Source organism: Spermophilus citellus, assembly GCF_964194105.1.
Source record: "Spermophilus citellus genome assembly, chromosome: 3".
Lineage (NCBI taxonomy): Eukaryota > Metazoa > Chordata > Mammalia > Rodentia > Sciuridae > Spermophilus > Spermophilus citellus.
This window is the reverse complement of record NC_138184.1, coordinates 13,987,791-14,005,134: the sequence shown is the minus strand read 5'-3', so window position 1 is coordinate 14,005,134 and position 17,344 is coordinate 13,987,791. Positions and strand designations below refer to the sequence as shown.

At 50.7% G+C, this 17,344-nt stretch overlaps 3 protein-coding genes across 7 annotated transcripts in view; 1 reads left to right on the top strand and 2 right to left on the bottom strand.

Moving 5' to 3' along the window:
- Positions 1 to 18: 18 nt before the first annotated feature.
- Positions 19 to 6,762, bottom strand: SYDE1 (synapse defective Rho GTPase homolog 1). Its single transcript, XM_081285751.1, has 8 exons — positions 6,597 to 6,762; positions 4,695 to 5,039; positions 3,909 to 4,553; positions 3,539 to 3,753; positions 2,794 to 2,920; positions 2,418 to 2,578; positions 1,696 to 1,921; positions 19 to 1,351 (listed from the first exon to the last, which is right to left on the bottom strand). Exons 1-8 carry the CDS (start codon positions 6,682 to 6,684, stop codon positions 942 to 944), a joined length of 2,217 nt encoding a protein of 738 aa, XP_081141877.1. The 5' UTR covers positions 6,685 to 6,762; the 3' UTR covers positions 19 to 941.
- The window catches only part of SLC1A6 (solute carrier family 1 member 6), a 140,882-nt gene continuing 124,833 nt past the window's right edge, over positions 1,296 to 17,344 (top strand). For 3 of the 5 annotated variants that reach the window (XM_081285755.1, XM_081285758.1, XM_081285756.1), the window contains exons 1-2: positions 1,296 to 1,430; positions 8,168 to 8,223. The gene's annotated coding sequence lies outside the window, so the exon portion shown is untranslated. The remainder of the gene's footprint in view (positions 1,431 to 8,167; positions 8,224 to 17,344) is intronic. The other 2 variants (XM_081285754.1, XM_081285759.1) reach the window with 2 other exon arrangements.
- Positions 14,465 to 15,406, bottom strand: OR1I1 (olfactory receptor family 1 subfamily I member 1; the record flags this gene model as incomplete). Its single annotated transcript, XM_081287757.1, has 1 exon — positions 14,465 to 15,406. The coding sequence occupies one exon, from the start codon at positions 15,404 to 15,406 to the stop codon at positions 14,465 to 14,467; it is 942 nt and encodes a 313-aa protein (XP_081143883.1).

Genomic DNA, 17,344 nt, shown 5'->3' with positions numbered 1-17,344 from the left:
TGTCCACAAAGATGGAGGTGAGGGAAAGAAGAGGGAGACAGGAAGGGTACCTTACTCTCCCACTGGCTTACTGGGGATTTCAGGGTGCCTGGGCACTGCAAACTCTTCTCCCCTCTGTGGTCCCTGAAAGTCCCACATACCCGCTCTAGTCGGGCCCATGCACACTAGTCCTCACACACAGACACACACATGCACGGAGGCAATAAATATGTTCCGTACCAAAGTGCCCCCAACCTGACACTTCAGGTGGGGTCCCTCCAAAAGGGAGGGGTTAAGTGCTCAATTTTTTCAGGAGTGGGGAATGGGAGCTTGGGAGGGTAAGAGACAGACTCTGTTATCTCCATTTGCTGGTTGGAGGCCAATCATGGGGTCTTCCCTGGAAAAGAGGGTGGGGAAACCAGCTCGCTCTTTATAAACCCCAGGCTACCCCTATCCAGCTGGAGCCAGGATAGGGGCTATCCCCCTCAACAGCACCTCATGATAAGTCCTTGGACCCTCTGAGGGAGGGAGAAACGGAGTGCAGTGCTCAAAGCTAATACTGATTTGGTTGGCAGCAGCAAGAGGACTGACTAGGGGGTTTCTCACCACCCCAGGTGATGCTCACAGTAATTGGTATTTCCCTGGCAAAGGGGAGGCAAGAGAGGCCAGCCTAGCAAGCAGGAATCTGCCTTTTGGCAGCAAGATAAGCCCTGGTGCTCAGAAAATATGGCTCTGACAGCTTGTCCCTAATAGCCCTGCTGCCTGGCCTTTGCAGTAACTAGTGCCCAAATACTGGCCGCTGGAAACTGGGAGTGATTCTCGGCATGAGAGGTTGGTACCTTGACAACTCCCTAGAAACCAGGAGTTCGGCCTGAGTAACAGGTCTGGGCCTCTCAGGTCATTAGGGCACTGCCTTAGCTACGAGGAACCTTCCTTAGTAGGGGCCCGCCCGCTCTGCGGGCTCAGAGGCACACGTTGATCTGCTTGGAGAGTTCTCTCTCCAGGTCCAGGATGAGGGCGTCAAAGTCTTTGAGATTCAGGTGCGGGTTGAAAGGCGCGTCAAACTCGTCTTCAAAGTCTGCAGCGCCCCTTGTTCCGCCAGCTTCCTCGTCGTCGTCGTCGTCCTCGCTGTCGCTGCCAGTCACGTGGTCGTAGTCGGGCCCAGACAGGAAATCCCGCCCACAGGGTAGGAAGTCCCGCCCGCAAACGCTCCAGTCGCCGGCGTAGCGGTTGCTGGGAGGGCTTTCTGGGCCTCCGCGGCCGCGGGGCCGAGTCACCACTTCGGGGCCTCCTAGCGGCAAGTGCAGAGGTGGCTGTCGTTTGGGCCGCAAGTATGGTGCGACCTCCGGAGCCTCTGGGGGCCGGCGGGGATCTGCGGGAGCGGAGGGCGAGCTTGTGGTGATTTACACGCACATTGAGCGGCACCGAGGACCTGATTGGCCTCTGGAAAGGCAAGGCCTTGGACCGTATTAGCATTTCATTGGCGGGCTAGAACTGGTTGCTTAGGCAACCGGGCCTGAATGGTCCGCCAGGAGGCGGGGCCTCTGGCCGCATCAAAGAGGGATTGGCTGGATCTGAACCGGTTGCTGAGGCAACCGGGTAGCGGTTTACCTGCGAGGGGCGTGGCCTGCTTTAAATCCCAGAATTTAGCCACAGGGGAACGCATCGCCACGACTGCCTTTCTGTATTGGCGGCGCAGGCCGTGAGTGTACTCACCTGGCCAAGACTGCAGCAGGTAGTGGAGCACCTCGATGTGCCGTTTGAAGTCCACTGCGCTGGCGAGGCCTGGGCCAGTGCTGCGTATGCGGGACCGGGCGGGCGCCTGGCGCGCCGGCAGCAACACTGGCCCAAAGCACACAGCCAGGTTCTGCGGAGTCATGCGGTTGTGGGCGTGGAAGGAGGAGACAAGGCGCAGGTGGTCCAGGAGAAGTGTTAGCGTGGCCTGGGGAGAGGGTTGCGATGGTGGGCAGGAGGCAGGCAAAGTTGAACCCCTGCTGCCCCTGTGAGATACTAAGATGGCTCAGAGTGGGAAACAGGTTCAAGGTTTCATAACTGGAAGGAGGCTGAGGTAAGACTATTAATCACTAGATATTAGTATGAGGATACCATTTTGCTGGAGGGGGGAATTGAGGCTAAGGACAATTTAGCTTTGGAATGACAGAGGTTGGGCCCACTCCTCTGTTAGGCTGGGTTGTCCTGAATCCCATTATACAGATGAAGGAATTGAGGCCCAGGGAGGGAAAGAACTTGTTCAAGATCTCACAGTCAGGAATTTCTCTTCCTAGTAGGTAGACGGATCTGTATTTTTACTCTGTGTTTGAAATATCCTGAGTCTGACCTTGGGCAATTCACTTAATTGTTTTGGGCCTCAGTTTCCGAATTGGTATTGCTCACTCCATGTCCTGCAGCTCCCATTGATACCACCAGGGCCAACTCACCCTTTCCACATCTGGCAGGCAGTTGAGGAGGCTGCGGGTGCCTTCAGGACTTGGGTGAACTCTGCTTGGGGGCCCTTGGGCCATGGCCTCCAAAACCACCTGATAGAGGGGCTGGGTGATGAGTGGGGTAGGCAACTCTCGAAGATAATCCTTGAGGATGCCTGCAGACACAGGGCCCCCTCTGGTCAGAGCACCCCTGGCTTCTGAGGCCAGAGGGGTCCCCGAGGCTGGAAGTGGGTAGAAGAAGAGGAGAGCAGATGCAGGAGAGTGAAAACAGGTTAGACATGAGGGGTGAGGCCCAGCAGGGCCACCAGACCAGCTTTGAGGTGAGGGTTGAAAGGAAGTGAGTAGGCAGGGGAATGGGGGCTAGGCTGACCCGTGATGACATTGATATCTGGGTACAGGTCCTCGGAGAGGCAGACAGCTGCACTGTCTCGCTCAAAGGCATCCCGAAGCTCTTTCTTCACTGCTGCTGAGCCACACAGACGGTACAGCCCTACTACCTGGGTGTGGGAACAGAGAGAGGATGTCCTCCTGGGGCCACAGACTGATCAGACCCCAGTGGTTAGGGGATGGAGGTCTGGGCCAGGGTGTCAGTGGGCTTGGAGGGTGGGAACTGACTACCACTGGCTGCTTCCTACTCCTCCGACACTTGTCAGGGAGTTCTTCCCTGGGTGCTCAGACAACCTGTCCTCACAACCCTTTGTTTGGATCTGTCATCTTGGCTCCCACCTCCTCTGACTTTTTAAGTAGCTTCTCATATCCTCCAGGAAGCTTCTATCTCAGCCAAGCCAGGTCCTGTTTTAAGCTCTCCTAGCTCCTGGGTACCTCCTCCTTTTAACTTGCCTTTCAGTTGCAGTCTTACATTTGTGAGCTGCTAGTCTTGTCTATGAGACTCTGAGCTTGTGAGGGCCAGGATCCTGTTATCAAATGGGTGGGTTACCCATGGGTTCTAACTTGGCGTGTGGGGAGGTGTGTCTCTTGCCCTTATCTAAGCTGGGTTGGAACTAGGAGTAGCCCAGGCTGGAGGATAGGTGTTCATACCCTGGGGTCTTGGGGGTCAGCAGACCGGGGGAGGGGGGGGGAGGGAGGGGGGGGAGGGAGGGGGGGCTGGGACTTACCCGCAGCCCTCGTCGTTCAATCTGCCCAACACACTTCTGAATGATGAGAGGCACTTGACCTGGGGGCTGCTCCCGCTCCACCAGCAGCGGCAGGGGCAGCCCAAAGACACGGGGCTCAGCTGTGGCAGGTGCTTCCTGCTGCTCCGACAAGGTCAGTTTGGCATACAGCAGCCCCTGGGGTTCCAAGCGTATGGCCAGCTGCTGGGCCTGGCACCCTAAGGACACAGAGAGGACTGGGCTGGATCTGCCCTAGAGGTTCCTGTGTCCTGGCCCCACGGCTAGGCCAGGCCACACCCTCCGCCCTTCACTTAGCCCCCTAAGCTGGGTCCTGTGCCATATCCCTCTCCTAAAATTCCATTCCATGTCCTACCTCGGAAGACTGTGGGCAGCAGCACAGTGCCCTGAGCACAGGGCCTGTGCCGCCTCACACCAGGGTCCCAGGCAAGCACTAGGGCCCGCAGTAGCTGGGCTGCCTCCAGCTCCAGGTGAAAGGTGTGGTCCAGCCGAAGGAAGTCTGGTCCACTTCTCAGTGGCCCTGTCCGGGCCCGAGCCACTCCATCCACTTGCAGCAGGCAGCAGAGGTCTCTTGGGGTGGCCGCTGATGTTGGCCGCAGCCCCCCCAGCCCGTACAGGTGCAGGCTGAGGCGGCCCCAGAGTGCAGCAGGGGGCGCTCGGGCTGCTGAGTCCACCTCATAGGGCTGGAAGGTGGTAGGTGATGGGGGCCCTACTGGGCGCTCTGGTGAGTCGCCATCACTGAGGTACCCAGCCTTTGGGCTTCGAGTGCCCCCGATCACTGCTGCCCGCCTTGGGGCCCCCACACTGCTGTCCAGGTGGTATCGGCTGATGACAGAGCCAGCAGGAGCAGCCCTCTCCCGCTCCCTGCCAGCCCGGGGGCCTCGCAGGCTCAGGCGGCGACGCAGCTCTGGCAGCTTCTTCATCTTCATGGAGAGGCGCCGGGCAGGGCCTGGGGACTTGGTGCGGGAGGTTTTGGTTGGGGGACTGGCGGGGGCTGCACCTATGAGAAGAGCAGACCTCAGGGTCCAGAACCTGGGCTGGGGACAGGGTATGAGGCATGTGTGCACCTAGGGAGGGACTGGGGACATGTGAGGCTTGAGGTCACTGGGAATGGGGAGGCAAGTGTGAGGCTTGTGCTTACCTTGGTGGGTAGGGCCCTCTGGCTCAGCTGAGCCTGGCTGTGGTCCCAAGGACTCAGGTACTGGGGATCTGGGGTCTTCCTCAGGGATGGGGTTGTACCAGATCTCGCCGGCAGGCTCTCCACTGCTAGATGTTCCTGGCCCCAAAACTGCTTCCTCAGGTGGCTTGGCCCCACTCAGCACCCATCTGCGGCTGCTGGGCTCCAAGCTCTGCAAGTAGGCTCCCCTACCTGTAGGGCTCCGAGATGTCTCAGGGCTCGGGGGACCCTCTGCTCCAGCCTGGGACCCTTCGAGGGCCTGGGGCTCTGGTTCAGGAGGGTTGGGCTCTGGGCGCTGGGCTGGTCGTCCTGGTGGAGAGCAAAGGGAGTGAGACTCAGCTCCTTACCAGAGCAGCCCCAGCCTAGGGCTCTTCCCCTAGCAGGGCTGTGGTTGGGGTCCACTTAGTATTGGCCCTTACTCCATGCAATTGATTTGACAGGTGGGAATGCCCTTCCAGTTCTTGGTGCCTGCTGGTTTGTTTGGAATGGGACACCACCAGCTAGTGATCTCCTCAGTTGCTAGTTTAAGAATCCCCTCTCAGTCCCTAGCATTCCAAAGGGAACTATGTTCTTCCAGAATCAGGGGTCCAGGTCAGGTGTCCTTGGGCCCACAGGCCCTTTGTTTCTGTCTCCACTCTTCCAGCTCTCTCATTAATCCTGGCATGGAGGCCTGTCCTGTCCCCTCTCACTGGGTGGCTTTGGGCAAGTCACTTCCCCTCTTTGAGCCTCAGTGCCTGCCATGCGGAATGGGAAGATGCAATGCCCACCTCTGGGGAGACTTTAGAGAGTTAGTGTGGGAAGGGCTTCCTAGACATCATGTTATGGCTAAACACAAGCCCTCAGAGGATGCTGGCTTGTACTGCTCCTGGGACAGGAGCAGGCATGATGACAAATGGAACAACGAAGACCAGTTGAATGCTGGTTCTCTCTGCAGCACCCAGTTCTTCCAAACTCTGTCCCGCTCCTAGGGTGGGCTCTGTCCCTTGGCTCAGCCCAGATCCCCAAAGTCAACGCCTTGCGGCCTCCCCTTTGCTCCATCCTCTGTCTGACATCATGGGCTACTTCCTGTGTGTGTTTATGTGTGGGCACCCTGTCACTTCTCTGGCCCTGGGAACCTTGGAAATCTTTGGAAAGGGAGGAGGGGTCAGGTCCATGGAGTGGTCTGGCCTTTAACTGGTTCCTTCCTGGGCTCTCTGACCTATGTAGCTTTGGTTTCTCTGAGGCCTTGTCTTGCTGCCAGTTGACCCACAATTCTCATCACCTTGGGTTTCCACCTCCCACCGCACCCTGTTTCAGGGGTCTTTATCATCAGTAGCAGAGGTCAAATCACCCAACTGCGGTGTGCCTTAGTTTCTCCATTTTCATAAAAAGGTACAATTTCCTGGACTGCCCAGGGCAGGCGCAGCTGCAGTCACTGGGGGAGCAGCTGCAGTCCTCAGTGTGCTGCTTCTGTCTGTCTGTGCAGGAGTACGCCCCCCATCTCCCATCCTGGCCTCCGGGGCTCCTGGTGCCCCTTCGTCCTGCCTGATGGGGCCCTAGCGTCCCGGCCTCCCAGCCCCTCCTCCCCTCTACCCTCCAGGCGCTCCGTCGAGGCCCCATTTCCTGTCAGGGGTGAGGTCCCCCTCCCGGGCCTCCCAAGGAGCCCGCGGCACTGGCATCTCAGGCCAGCTACACATAACGGTCCTCGCCCCCCTCCCCCGCGGCCCCTTCCATCCAGGACCCTTGCCCGCCCGCGTCCCGAGCCTCTTGACCCACAGGGGGCTCTCCGGGGCTTCCCCGTCCTTCCAGTCGTCCCTGCCCGGGTTCCTGGGACCCTAAGACGGGTGGGGCTCCGCGCCCTTTCCCTCCGCCGCGCCTCGCACTCACCGCGCTCCTTCGCGTCCGACTTTTTCCGGGGAAGTTTTTCCCGGCCCCGCAGGCGGGAGAAGGTTTTTCGGAGCAGGGGCTCGGCCATGCTGGGGCCCGGGCCGGGCCGAGTGCGCGCCCCGGGCTCCGGCCGCGCCGCCCGCTGCCCTCCCCGCCCCGCCCCGGCCTCCCTGCCTGCCCCCCGCCCCGCGCCGGCAGGAAGCGCATTCCGGGAATGCTTGGCCCAAACTTTTTTTTTTTTTTCCCCTTCCCGCGGCCGGAGCAGGCGATGCTGGGAGATGTAGTTGCCTGGGGCCGGGAGGGGACAGGATGGGGGCTCTGGGATACTCTTCTCCGCTCCAACTACCCAACTACGAATGAGGACAGGCCTGGCTCTCCTCTTCCTTCTTACCCAGCATCCAGCAACTTCATGGGGTCTATCTCCAAAACGCATCCTGCATGTATCCCCTCCCCTCTGTCCCATCTAGTGCTTCAACCCGTGCAAGCCCCAGTATCACCCGTTTGGTTTTCGGGCCTATCTCCCCAGACCTTTTCCTTGGTCTCCCTAGTCCCTCTCTGCCACCCTCCCCACCAACTCTCCTTACCACTTCCCAATTTCAGTTACTACTGCTGTTTAACAACTGCCCCCAAACTTAGTGGTGTAACTGGGTGCGGTGGCCTACACCTGTAATCCCAGGAGGATAGCAAGTTCAAAGCCAGTCTGAGTAAAAGCGAGGTGCTAAGCAACTCATTGAGATCATGTCTCTAAATAAAACACAAAGTAGGCTGGAATGTGGCTCAGAGGTCGAATGCACCTGAGTTCAATCCCCGGTACCCAAACAAACTTGGTATAAAACAGCTGCTTAATGCTCACAGTTGGCTGTGGGTCAGGAATATGGACAGGGCAGAGTCGACATTGTCTCAGTTGGGAAAACTGAGGCTAGGAGTAACTCAGAATGGAGAGGAGTGATCATCTGGAGGCATCTTCAATGACTGGTCATAATAGTTTTTCCTTATGATAAATACCTGAGACTATGTAACTTTATAAATAAAAGCATTTTATTTAGTTTATAGTTTTGGAGGTTCAAGGGAAGGATAGAGCTTGTTTCTGGTGAAGGCCTTAAGGATGATGGTAGCAGCACAATGACAGGAATGTAGCATGGATCCAGAGATCACATCTCAAGATGGAAACTAGGGAGATTCAGAGTCAGGTTCACTCTTATCAACTTGCTATTGCAAGAACTAATTTGGGTTCTCATGAGAACTACCTTAAGTTTTTCCTAGGGCACATACCATTGACTAAATACCTCCCTTTGGGCCTCACCTCTTAATCATCACATCTGGGACCAAGCTTCCAACACAGCACATCCAAACCATAGCACAGGTCTTAATTGATGCCTACCATGGGCTGGGGTTTCCACTGGATGAGGGCACCTACACGGCCTTTCCACAGGTTCTGGGCTTTCTCCCAGTATGGAGATCTCAGGGTAGTTGGACTTCTTGGATGGCCACCCTTGGCTCCAAAAGTGAACAGGCAGAAGCTGCATTATCTTTTCTGCATTATTTTTTTTCTAACACTATGTTACTTCCAGCCCCAGATTCAAGGAGAGGAGAAGGCCTCACCTCTGTCAGTGGAAGGCATGTCAAGGTGAGTTTGTATCTGTGGATGTGGGATGGGAGATGTTGTGACTATCTTGGGAAATATACCTATTTCACCCCTACTTTCTATTCTCCATGCAGTGTTCAGAGTGAATTTAAAGCCAAAATCAGATTATGGCATCTTCCTGCTGAAATAGTCTGACCATGATTGTTCATTCCACCCAAAATAAAATTCAGATTCCCATCATAACCTACAAGACTCTTGCCCCATTTCCTTTACTATCCCCTTAACTCACCACAGCTTATTTTCTGTCCTTCTTCTTATCAAACTGTTCCTGCCCCAGGCCCTTTACACATATTTCTTCTGCCTGAGAAGGCCTGATTCTCCTGAGATGGCCTCTTATCACCTCCTCAGAAGGCACTCCTTCTCTGCCCACTGCTGTTCAGCCATTATTACATCATTCTTTTTCCTTCTTTCTAACACTTGCCATAACTTGAATTTAACAGTTCCTGAGGTTTGTTTGCTTATTTGCCTCTTCGTCCAGGTGGGGGCTCCACTAGGTGATACTTGCCTATCTTGTTCACATATGAGATCAGGCACCAGGTAATGGAAGTCTGGATAGGAGATGGTAGCCAAGAGACATGGACAGAAGAGGTTGTGTGCATTTGGTTTTAATGTGTCTTACTGTGCGTATCTTACTTTAATGTATCTTCTCTGTGTTTATGCTACTTGGAGTTCATTGAGCTTCTTGTATATGTGTATCCGTATCTTTCATCAACTTTAGAAGCCTTTTGACAATTATTTCTTCAATTACTATTTCTGCTTATAATCTCTTTCTTAGACTCCCATTATATGTATGTTGATATATTTGTTAGTGTCCCATACATCATTTTTCTTGGATATCTGTGTTTGGAAGGAATCAGTCTGGAAAAGGGTGGAGTGCACCCTCCTTCTTGTCAAATCTTTGCTAGGATGCCTTGTGGCAGCTGCTGACAGTGGGTAGAGAGGTTGGGGGTCAAGATACCTCTTGTAAGTAGATTAGGGGCCACAGGTATAGTGCCCCACAGGGGTACCCTGGAGCCTCAGAGGAGCTGGGAGTTGACAGCAGCACTTGGTTTCATGTATATCACATCAATAATTAAGAAATATGTTCAAGTCAAGTGCGTGGTATGTGCCTATAGGTCCAGCTTCTTGGGAGGCTGAGCCAGCAGAATTTCTTGAGCTCAGGAGCTTGAGGCCAGCCTGGACAACACAGCAAGACCCTGACTCAGGAGAGAAACAAGAACAAAGAAAGAAATACCCTCATGACACAAAAATATGTAAATATTTATTATTTTTTGTAAACCTGTTTAGCAGGATTTCTATTCCTTTTTTGCATTTTTGCATTTTTTCTTTATTGCATTTATTTGTCTATATGTAGCTCATTTAATTTACCATTGGCTAAGATTCTGTCTTAGCAATCAGAAATTCTTGATGAGAGCAAATTATCTGCATGTTGTATGTTATGAAATGATGTGAATGCTGAATTCCACACTTAATGAAGTTTATACATTATTTTGGATTTTGGTAGCTTCTATATGGGTTTCAGAGCCTGTGTCTGTGCATGCACATGTGTGTATGTATTTTCTTTCTTCCAAGTATTCTCATTGGCTGTAGGTTATATTGGTCCTGATATACTGACCAAACCCTGGAACATACAGGGATTTATTGAAAGAGCAAATACAGGTAGGTAGAGATGGCCAGTTAGGTTTCAGGAGAACTCTATATCTCTGTGGCACACAAAGGGAGTTGATAGATAAATACTCCAGCTCCCTCACCCATTGTGTGGGATGGCTGAGGTGCAGTGGTGTACACTGACCCATGTTCTCATTCAGATTAGGTCCAGCTACCTGCTGTGGAAACTTGCTTTTTGATACACTCTTTACTGACTTCCCTTCTCTGTGGATTCTCCACTCCATTTTCAGCATTTCTTGATGGATCACTTCCCCAACAAATCACTAGTATTTGAATGCTTGTCTCAGGGTCAGTTTTCAGGGGACATGGAACAGAGACATTCTCTGTAGGCTTCAGTTTCCTCATTGGTCCAAAGGGAGAGTTGTTAGCAAGGTAATGGGGGTGCAAGTATCTGCCAGCTCCTTGGTGTGCTCAGATCTTGGGGGATGGAAGACAGGGAAGCTGCTCCCCAAGCTCCTTCCACCCCCAGTTGGCATTCTCAGTTGTCCCCACACTGGCTCCCCTACATTTACCACCCACCTGGGGGAGGAGGTGAGTAACCCATCCTGTGCAGTCCTCCCTGGCTGAGAGTCAGACCACAGAGGAACCAGGGAAGAGGAGGTGGAGCAGTGCTGAGGAGCAGGAGGTAGAGTGCAAACTGCTTCCTGAGATGAGGCATGGTCTCATCTGAGTGGCAGTCAGCTGTGTATCGTTTCTTGGCCCAGGGCCTCCTGGTAGCCTTTGGAAAAGTGCATCTAGGAATTGAAGCTGAAGTTCAGCTGGGTTCCTAGTTGGTCCTTCCCCCTGCAGTGATTCCTTTTATAAGATGCAGGCTTGCTGGACTGGCCACCTTTGCAGGAGCTGCTCTGGTGTCCAGCTTTCAAGGTTTGGGGTGCCCATATGGCTGTTATACATATTGTAGGCTGGCTGTGCCAAAGGAAGGGGAGTCAGCCTGGAGAGGAGTGGCTGATCAGATTGGGGGACAAGTGGCCTGATGTGGAGAGGACCTTGGCAGATTCCCATGGCATCATTAGCTCCTCACTCCTTCCTCTCAGGTGTCTGGGGTCTCCTGCATGTTCCAAAGAAAGTTTTGGCTATTGACTTGTTCCTGGGAGGTCACCTTTAAGCCCAGGTGTATACTACCTGATGAATCTCTGTACACCTGGGACCACATCAGATAGTTTATGTCAACAGTGTGATTCATGTTGGAGCCTTGGGCCACACTATTTGACCTTTGGAAGGGCTGGAGATTGAGTAACAAGTTAGCCAAAGGGTCATTGCATTAGTCCATTTTTTTGTTACTGCAACAAAATACTCAAGGCCAGGTAATGTTATAAAGAAAAAAGTTTAGCTCATAGTTTTGGAAGCAGAGCAGGCATTAATCCTGGGAGGTGATAGGAGGAGGAAGTGGCATATGCAGAGGACCTTTGGCACCATCTTCAACTGTCCCTTCCTTTCCTACTGCTGTAATTCAGCCTGCCATACTTTTGGTTCTTTTTGATCTTGCCTCTTGTCCCACCCATTCATCTATACCAGGGTGGGCAAACTATGGCCTGCAAGCCAAACCTGTCCCTTGAGCTAAGAAGAGTTTTGATTAAAAAAAAAAGATTGAAAAAAAGGGATTGCATTTTGTGACATATACTGTAATATGAAATTCAAGATTCAGTGTCCATAAATGAAGTTTCACTGGCCCATTCCTCAGTGTCTCCCCTTGGGCTGCCTTTGCGCTGTAGTAGTGGGTTGAGTTGTTGGAACAGAGACTGTGTGGCCCGTACAGCTGATGAGGCTGACTAGAGGTCTGAGGAGTCCAGATCGATGGTAAGCTCACTGCTAAGTTTGTTCTGAAGCACAAACCCTCATGTCCCCTCTGCTCTGTGAAACAACCTCTGCTGCCCTCCACAGCCCTCTGCAAATCCCCCTGGGAGTCTGGGCTCACACAATACGAGTCACCTGTGATTCTTCCAAAAGAGACATACCTTCTCATCGTGGCAGCTTTGCACATGCTGTTCCCTCCCAGGAAGAGACTGCAGCAAAGCAGGTGGAACTGGTGGGTCCACAGCTGAGAAGCCTTTCTTGTTTTCTTCTTCCTCTTTGTTTTTGGTGGTGCTAAGAATTGAACTCAGAGCCTTGTACATTGTAGGCAAGCGCCATATCATAACTGAACTACAACTTCAACTCCTGTTTCTGAAGAATAAGTAGAATTTTAAATGCATTTTGTAAAATGGCACCATTGCCACCTGGTGGCTGCTTCCTCTAACTGAAGCTTCAACTAAGTCCACTGGGGAGCCAGTAGGGTGGCTTGTAAGTAGTCCCAGCTGACTAAGAGGCTGAGGCAGGAGGACTGCTTGAGCCTGGGAGTTGGAGGCCAGCCTACCTTGTCAGAACAAAATAAAACAAGAAAACAAAACTTGGTTTTTGGCTTTCTACAGGAGTCCTTCCTGCCCTGCCAGCCCAGTGATGCTCAGACTTTAAGGATCACATGAATTCCTTGGAGGATGTTGTTGCCATTATGACTCCGTGGTCTGGGATGGAGACTAAGCCTTCTTTCCTAACAAGCTCCCCAGGATGATGCCTCTGGGTCATAGATTGCTTTGAGTAGCAGGCTCTACTTTTTCTGTAGAAAAGGAGTTGGCAAACTTCTTTGGAAAATGGCCAGCTAGTAAATATTTCAGACTTTGTGTGTGCAGAGTCTCTGTGGAAACGACCCAGTCTTGCATTAGAAGTGTGAAAGGAGTCATGGATGATATGTAAATAAGTGGCCGTGGTTGTGTTGGGGTAAAACTTCATTCATAGGCAGAATTAGAATTTAACCTTATTTTAGTCTGTCAAGGAATATCCTTTTAATTTTTCTACCATGAAAAAATAAAAAAAATCACTCTTAGCTTGCAGGATATAGAAAAAACAGATTGCAGACTGGATCAGTCTTGTGGGCTGTAGCCTGTAGACCCTGCTCTACACTGAATTCCAGACAATGTCATGTCCTTGTCAAGATCCAGGCTCTGGGCTGGGTCCTCTGAATCTCAGCTATTCTTGTCAGCAGCTTTACTTTCCAAACCCCACTTTTTTCATCTGTAAGAAAAGTGTGTTTTTTAAAAAAATACATCTTTTATAGGAATGTTGTTTGAAATTTAATGAAATGGTGCATACAAAGGGCTTAGCCCTGTGCAAATAGTAAATCTCAGTGGTCAGCATCATTATGGTCATCACACCAATACCCAAAAAATGAATCCATGCAATTTAAGTCCTTTATCTTTTCTCCAGTTATAACCCAGAGTCCCTTGTGAATTTGAGAAGATGTATATAGACACAGTCTTTGCAGCAAACTGACTGTATTAGTTTTCTAGGGATGCTGTAACAATGTACCATAAACCAGGTAGCTTAAACCACAGAGATTCATTGTCTTACAGTTTTGGAGCTTAGAAGTCCAAGGTCGAGATGTGGGCCGGGCACTGTAAGACAGGGAATCTGTTTGTTCTTTTCTGCCAGCTTTTGGAGGTTTGCTGGCACTTTCTGGCATTACTTTGTCTATAGAAGCATCACCTAATTTCTTCACATGGTGTTCTCCGTGTGTGCATGCCTGTGTCCAAATTCTCTCTGCCCCTTTTTTTGTTCTGATGATTAAACCCAGGTCCTCATACATGCCAAGCACATGCTTTACCTACTGCTGAGCTACACCTCCAGCTCCAAATTCTGCTTTTAACTAAGGATGCATTCATATTGGATTTTACCTAATCAACCTCTGTAAAGGCTTCGTCTCCAAATAAGATGACATACTGAAGCACTTGTGATTAGGACTTCAACTTGGGGGACTAAAAGTCAACCAAACTTTCCAGGCCACCGGATCATCTTGCTGTCATTTATACCTGTAGCATCCCCGGTTCAGCCTCAGGGGATGGCTGTCACTGGAAGTACATAGGTTTTGGAGCTAGAACAGAGCTGGTCCCCAAACTCTGGCCCTTAGGCTTCTCAAATCAAAGCCACCTGGAGTTGTAAAAAGGGCAGATTCCAGGGCTTGATGTCAGACCTACTGAATTGAGATCTTCATAAGCCAAGTGCCAACATCTTTAATAACCCAAGATGGGGACATGGAAGCCTGTAGATGCATCATTTCTCATTCAAATTCATAGTCTTAAGTGGAAGTCTGAGGAGCACCCAAGGAGGACACAGCCAGTGGCTGCCAATCTCAGAAGATGTGTTCAAAATCTTTCCTCAACACTAGGAGGTGCAGTGATATAACTAGCTAGGCCGTGGCTGCTGTTGTCCGTGTTAATACGACTGTAGCCACATCTTTTGTTGGACTAGTGTTATCCACATAGTGATTCTATAAGCCTGAAGATTATTCTCAGGCTACTTAGAAGTCTGCCCTGTGTCTCTGATGGAGAAAATGAATGCTTCCCCTTTGGTTCATCTCTTTATGACACACTAACCACATCATATCATAAGGATTTATTTAGGCGACTCTGTTCCCTGCCAGACTCAGAACTTTTTGAGGCCAGGATTGGGATGCATCTCTGTGTGCCTAGTACCCAATAATGGTCCCAGAACACATAGGACACCCAATCTGCTCCCACTGAGACTAGGAGGAGGCTACTCTGCCAACCAGCTTCCTCAGGGCTGCCTTCATGTCCTTGTTCCTTAGGCTGTAGATGAAAGGGTTCAGCGAAGGGATGACCACCCCACACATCAACGCAGCTGCCTTGTCTTTTTGGGAGGAGGTGGGGGATGCAGGCTGTAAGTACACAGCAAAGATGGTCCCATAGAACAGTGACACCACAGTGAGGTGAGAGCCACAAGTCGAGAAGGCTTTCCACTTGCCCTGCACAGAAGGGATCCTAAAGACGGCTCGGATAATGCGGATGTAGGAGAGGAGGATGCAGGAGAGCGGACCAATGCCCATGACGATGCCAAAAGCAAAGACCACCCGCTTGTTGGTGTGCGTGTCTGAGCAGGAGAGCTTCAGCAGGGGCATGAGGTCACAGAAGAAATGGGGAATTTCAGAGCTGGCACAGAAGGTCAGTTGAGCCATGAGGCAAGTGTGAACCAGGGACTGGAGGTTGGTGACCAGCCATGACCCCCCCACCAATAGCCCACAGACCCGGGAGCTCATGAGGACAGAGTAGCGCAGAGGGTAGACTATAGCCACCAACCGGTCTATAGCCATGACGGCCAGGAGGAAGCTGTCCATGGTCCCGAAGAGGTGGAAGGCGTACATCTGGGCGAGGCAGCCTGCGAAAGGGATGGCTCTGCTCCGGGTCTGGATGTTCACCAGCATCTTGGGGACAGTGGTGGAGGAGAAGAAGATGTCAACCAAGGAGAGGTTGGAGAGGAAGAAGTACATGGGCGTGTGCAGGTGGGAGTCTGTGCTGATGGCCAGGATGATGAGCAGGTTCCCCAGCACAGTGACCAGGTACAGGGACAGGAGGAATCCAAAAAGGAGGTTCTGATGCTCTGGCTTTTCTGAGAGTCCCAGGAGGAGGAATTCTGAGACTGTCGTTTGGTTTTCTGGTTTCATGGGCATCCTCTGTTGGCTGGAAATGGGTGAGGGAAGCAATATAAAACTGGGAGTCAGATGGGCACCCACTCTCAGCTTTCTGCTGAGACCAAGAAGGTTCTGTGCGAATCCACACACTCCTTACAGCAAATTCCTTTGTGTTACCCTGTCTTCAGGCTGTCTTTACTGGGTTTCCATTCCCCTGAGCTATTCATGCCTGAGACAGCCAGTGTCTCAGAGATCTCAGTTGTTCATAGTCAATTTAGATGTTGTCCAAGTTGAGTCACCTTTTGCTATTGTTTGGATAAGTGGCGCCAGAGGCCCACGTGCTTTTAAGGCTTAGTCATGACTCTATGGCTGGAGCCTTTAAGAGGTGGGACCTAGTGAGAGAAAGTGAGGTCATTGCAGCCTGTCCTTGAAGGAGATGTAGGACCCCAGTCCCTCCTTCCTTCCCTTCCTCACTCTCTCTTTCCTGACTGCCGTGAGGTGGACAGGTCCCCTCTGCCATGTGCTTCACTATAATGTACTCTGCTACCACAGGTCCAAAGCAACAGGGCCAAATGACCGTGGACTAAAATAACCTTTTCCTCTTTATAAGTTCATTATTTCAGGTATTTTGTCACAATGATGGAAAGCTGACTGATATACCTTTGTTTTTAGTAGAGCAAAGTTTCACAGAAAACACAGTGGAATCAAATTTAAACCCAAAGCCTATAAATAGAGGGAACTTAGTCATGTTCTTCTCTTCCTTTCCCATTATCTCTTCCTCTTTCTCTTTCTTTCCTTCCCTTTCACCCTTCCACCAGCAAGATACAGCTTGAACATCAATTTTGTATTAAGAACAGACTAATGGCTGGAGGTGCAACTCAGTGGTAGAGCACTTGCCTAGTGTGTGTGAGACCTTGGGTTCCCTCCCCCCACACTGCAAAGAAGAAAACTGTGGTGCATGTGTATACACAGTGGAATGCTATTCAGCCCTAAGAGGGAAGGAAGGTCATTTGCATCAGCATGGACAAACCTGGAGAACATTATGCTAAATGAAGTCAGATACAGAAAGACAATAATACATATGATCTCACTTATATGTGGAATCTCAAAGCATCAAATTCATAGAAGCAGACAGTAGAGAGTGGTTAGCAGAGGCTGTGGGGTGGGGATTGGGGAGTGTTGGTCAAAGGGTGTAAGGTGAAGGGATCTGTTGTATAACATGGTGACTACAGTTAATATATTGCATTCTTGGAAATTGTTAGGAGAGTAGATTTTAAGTGTTTTCATCACATAAAGTATGTCAAGTTATGCATTTGCTCATTAGCTTGATTTACCAATTCTACTGCATATGCAGATTTAAACATCATGTGCACTGTAAATATATACAATATTTGTCAACTAAAATAATTAAAACATTGCTATTAAGTGTAATTCAGTGGTAGAGCACTTGCCTGTCATGTTTGATTCCCAGCACTGTGAAATCAAATTACTGTTGTATTAGATATACTATTTAATTAAGTGATACAATTGCAGTAGCAACTACAATCAGCATGATTAGTCTTGGAGTTATTTAAAATGACTTAATTCAGTGTATAAGAGCAGGAATGCTTTAGTGAGCTGGGGAGTGGTCTTCTAGCCTTGAGTGTTCAGCATGCTGGGGTAGCAGTCAGTAGATTTTCAGGGGGAGTCAGATACCATTGATGAATGCAGTTGAAAGCCAGCTGGCTAGGCAGAAATTTAAGGAGAGCTTGGAAATTGGTTAAAACCAAAACCCATACCAAAAACAGGGACTCTTAAATCTATTTGCATTTTGGAAGCCTATTTTCCCATGAACAGTAGCTTTGTAGGATAAGTCATTTAAATTTTTTAATGTTCTAGACAGACTGTTACTTCCAGTTGAAATAGTTCTGCACCACCATAAAATGTACATTGTTTATATAAAGTCCAATAGCTGTTTAAAAAGCTTGTTCAAAATAA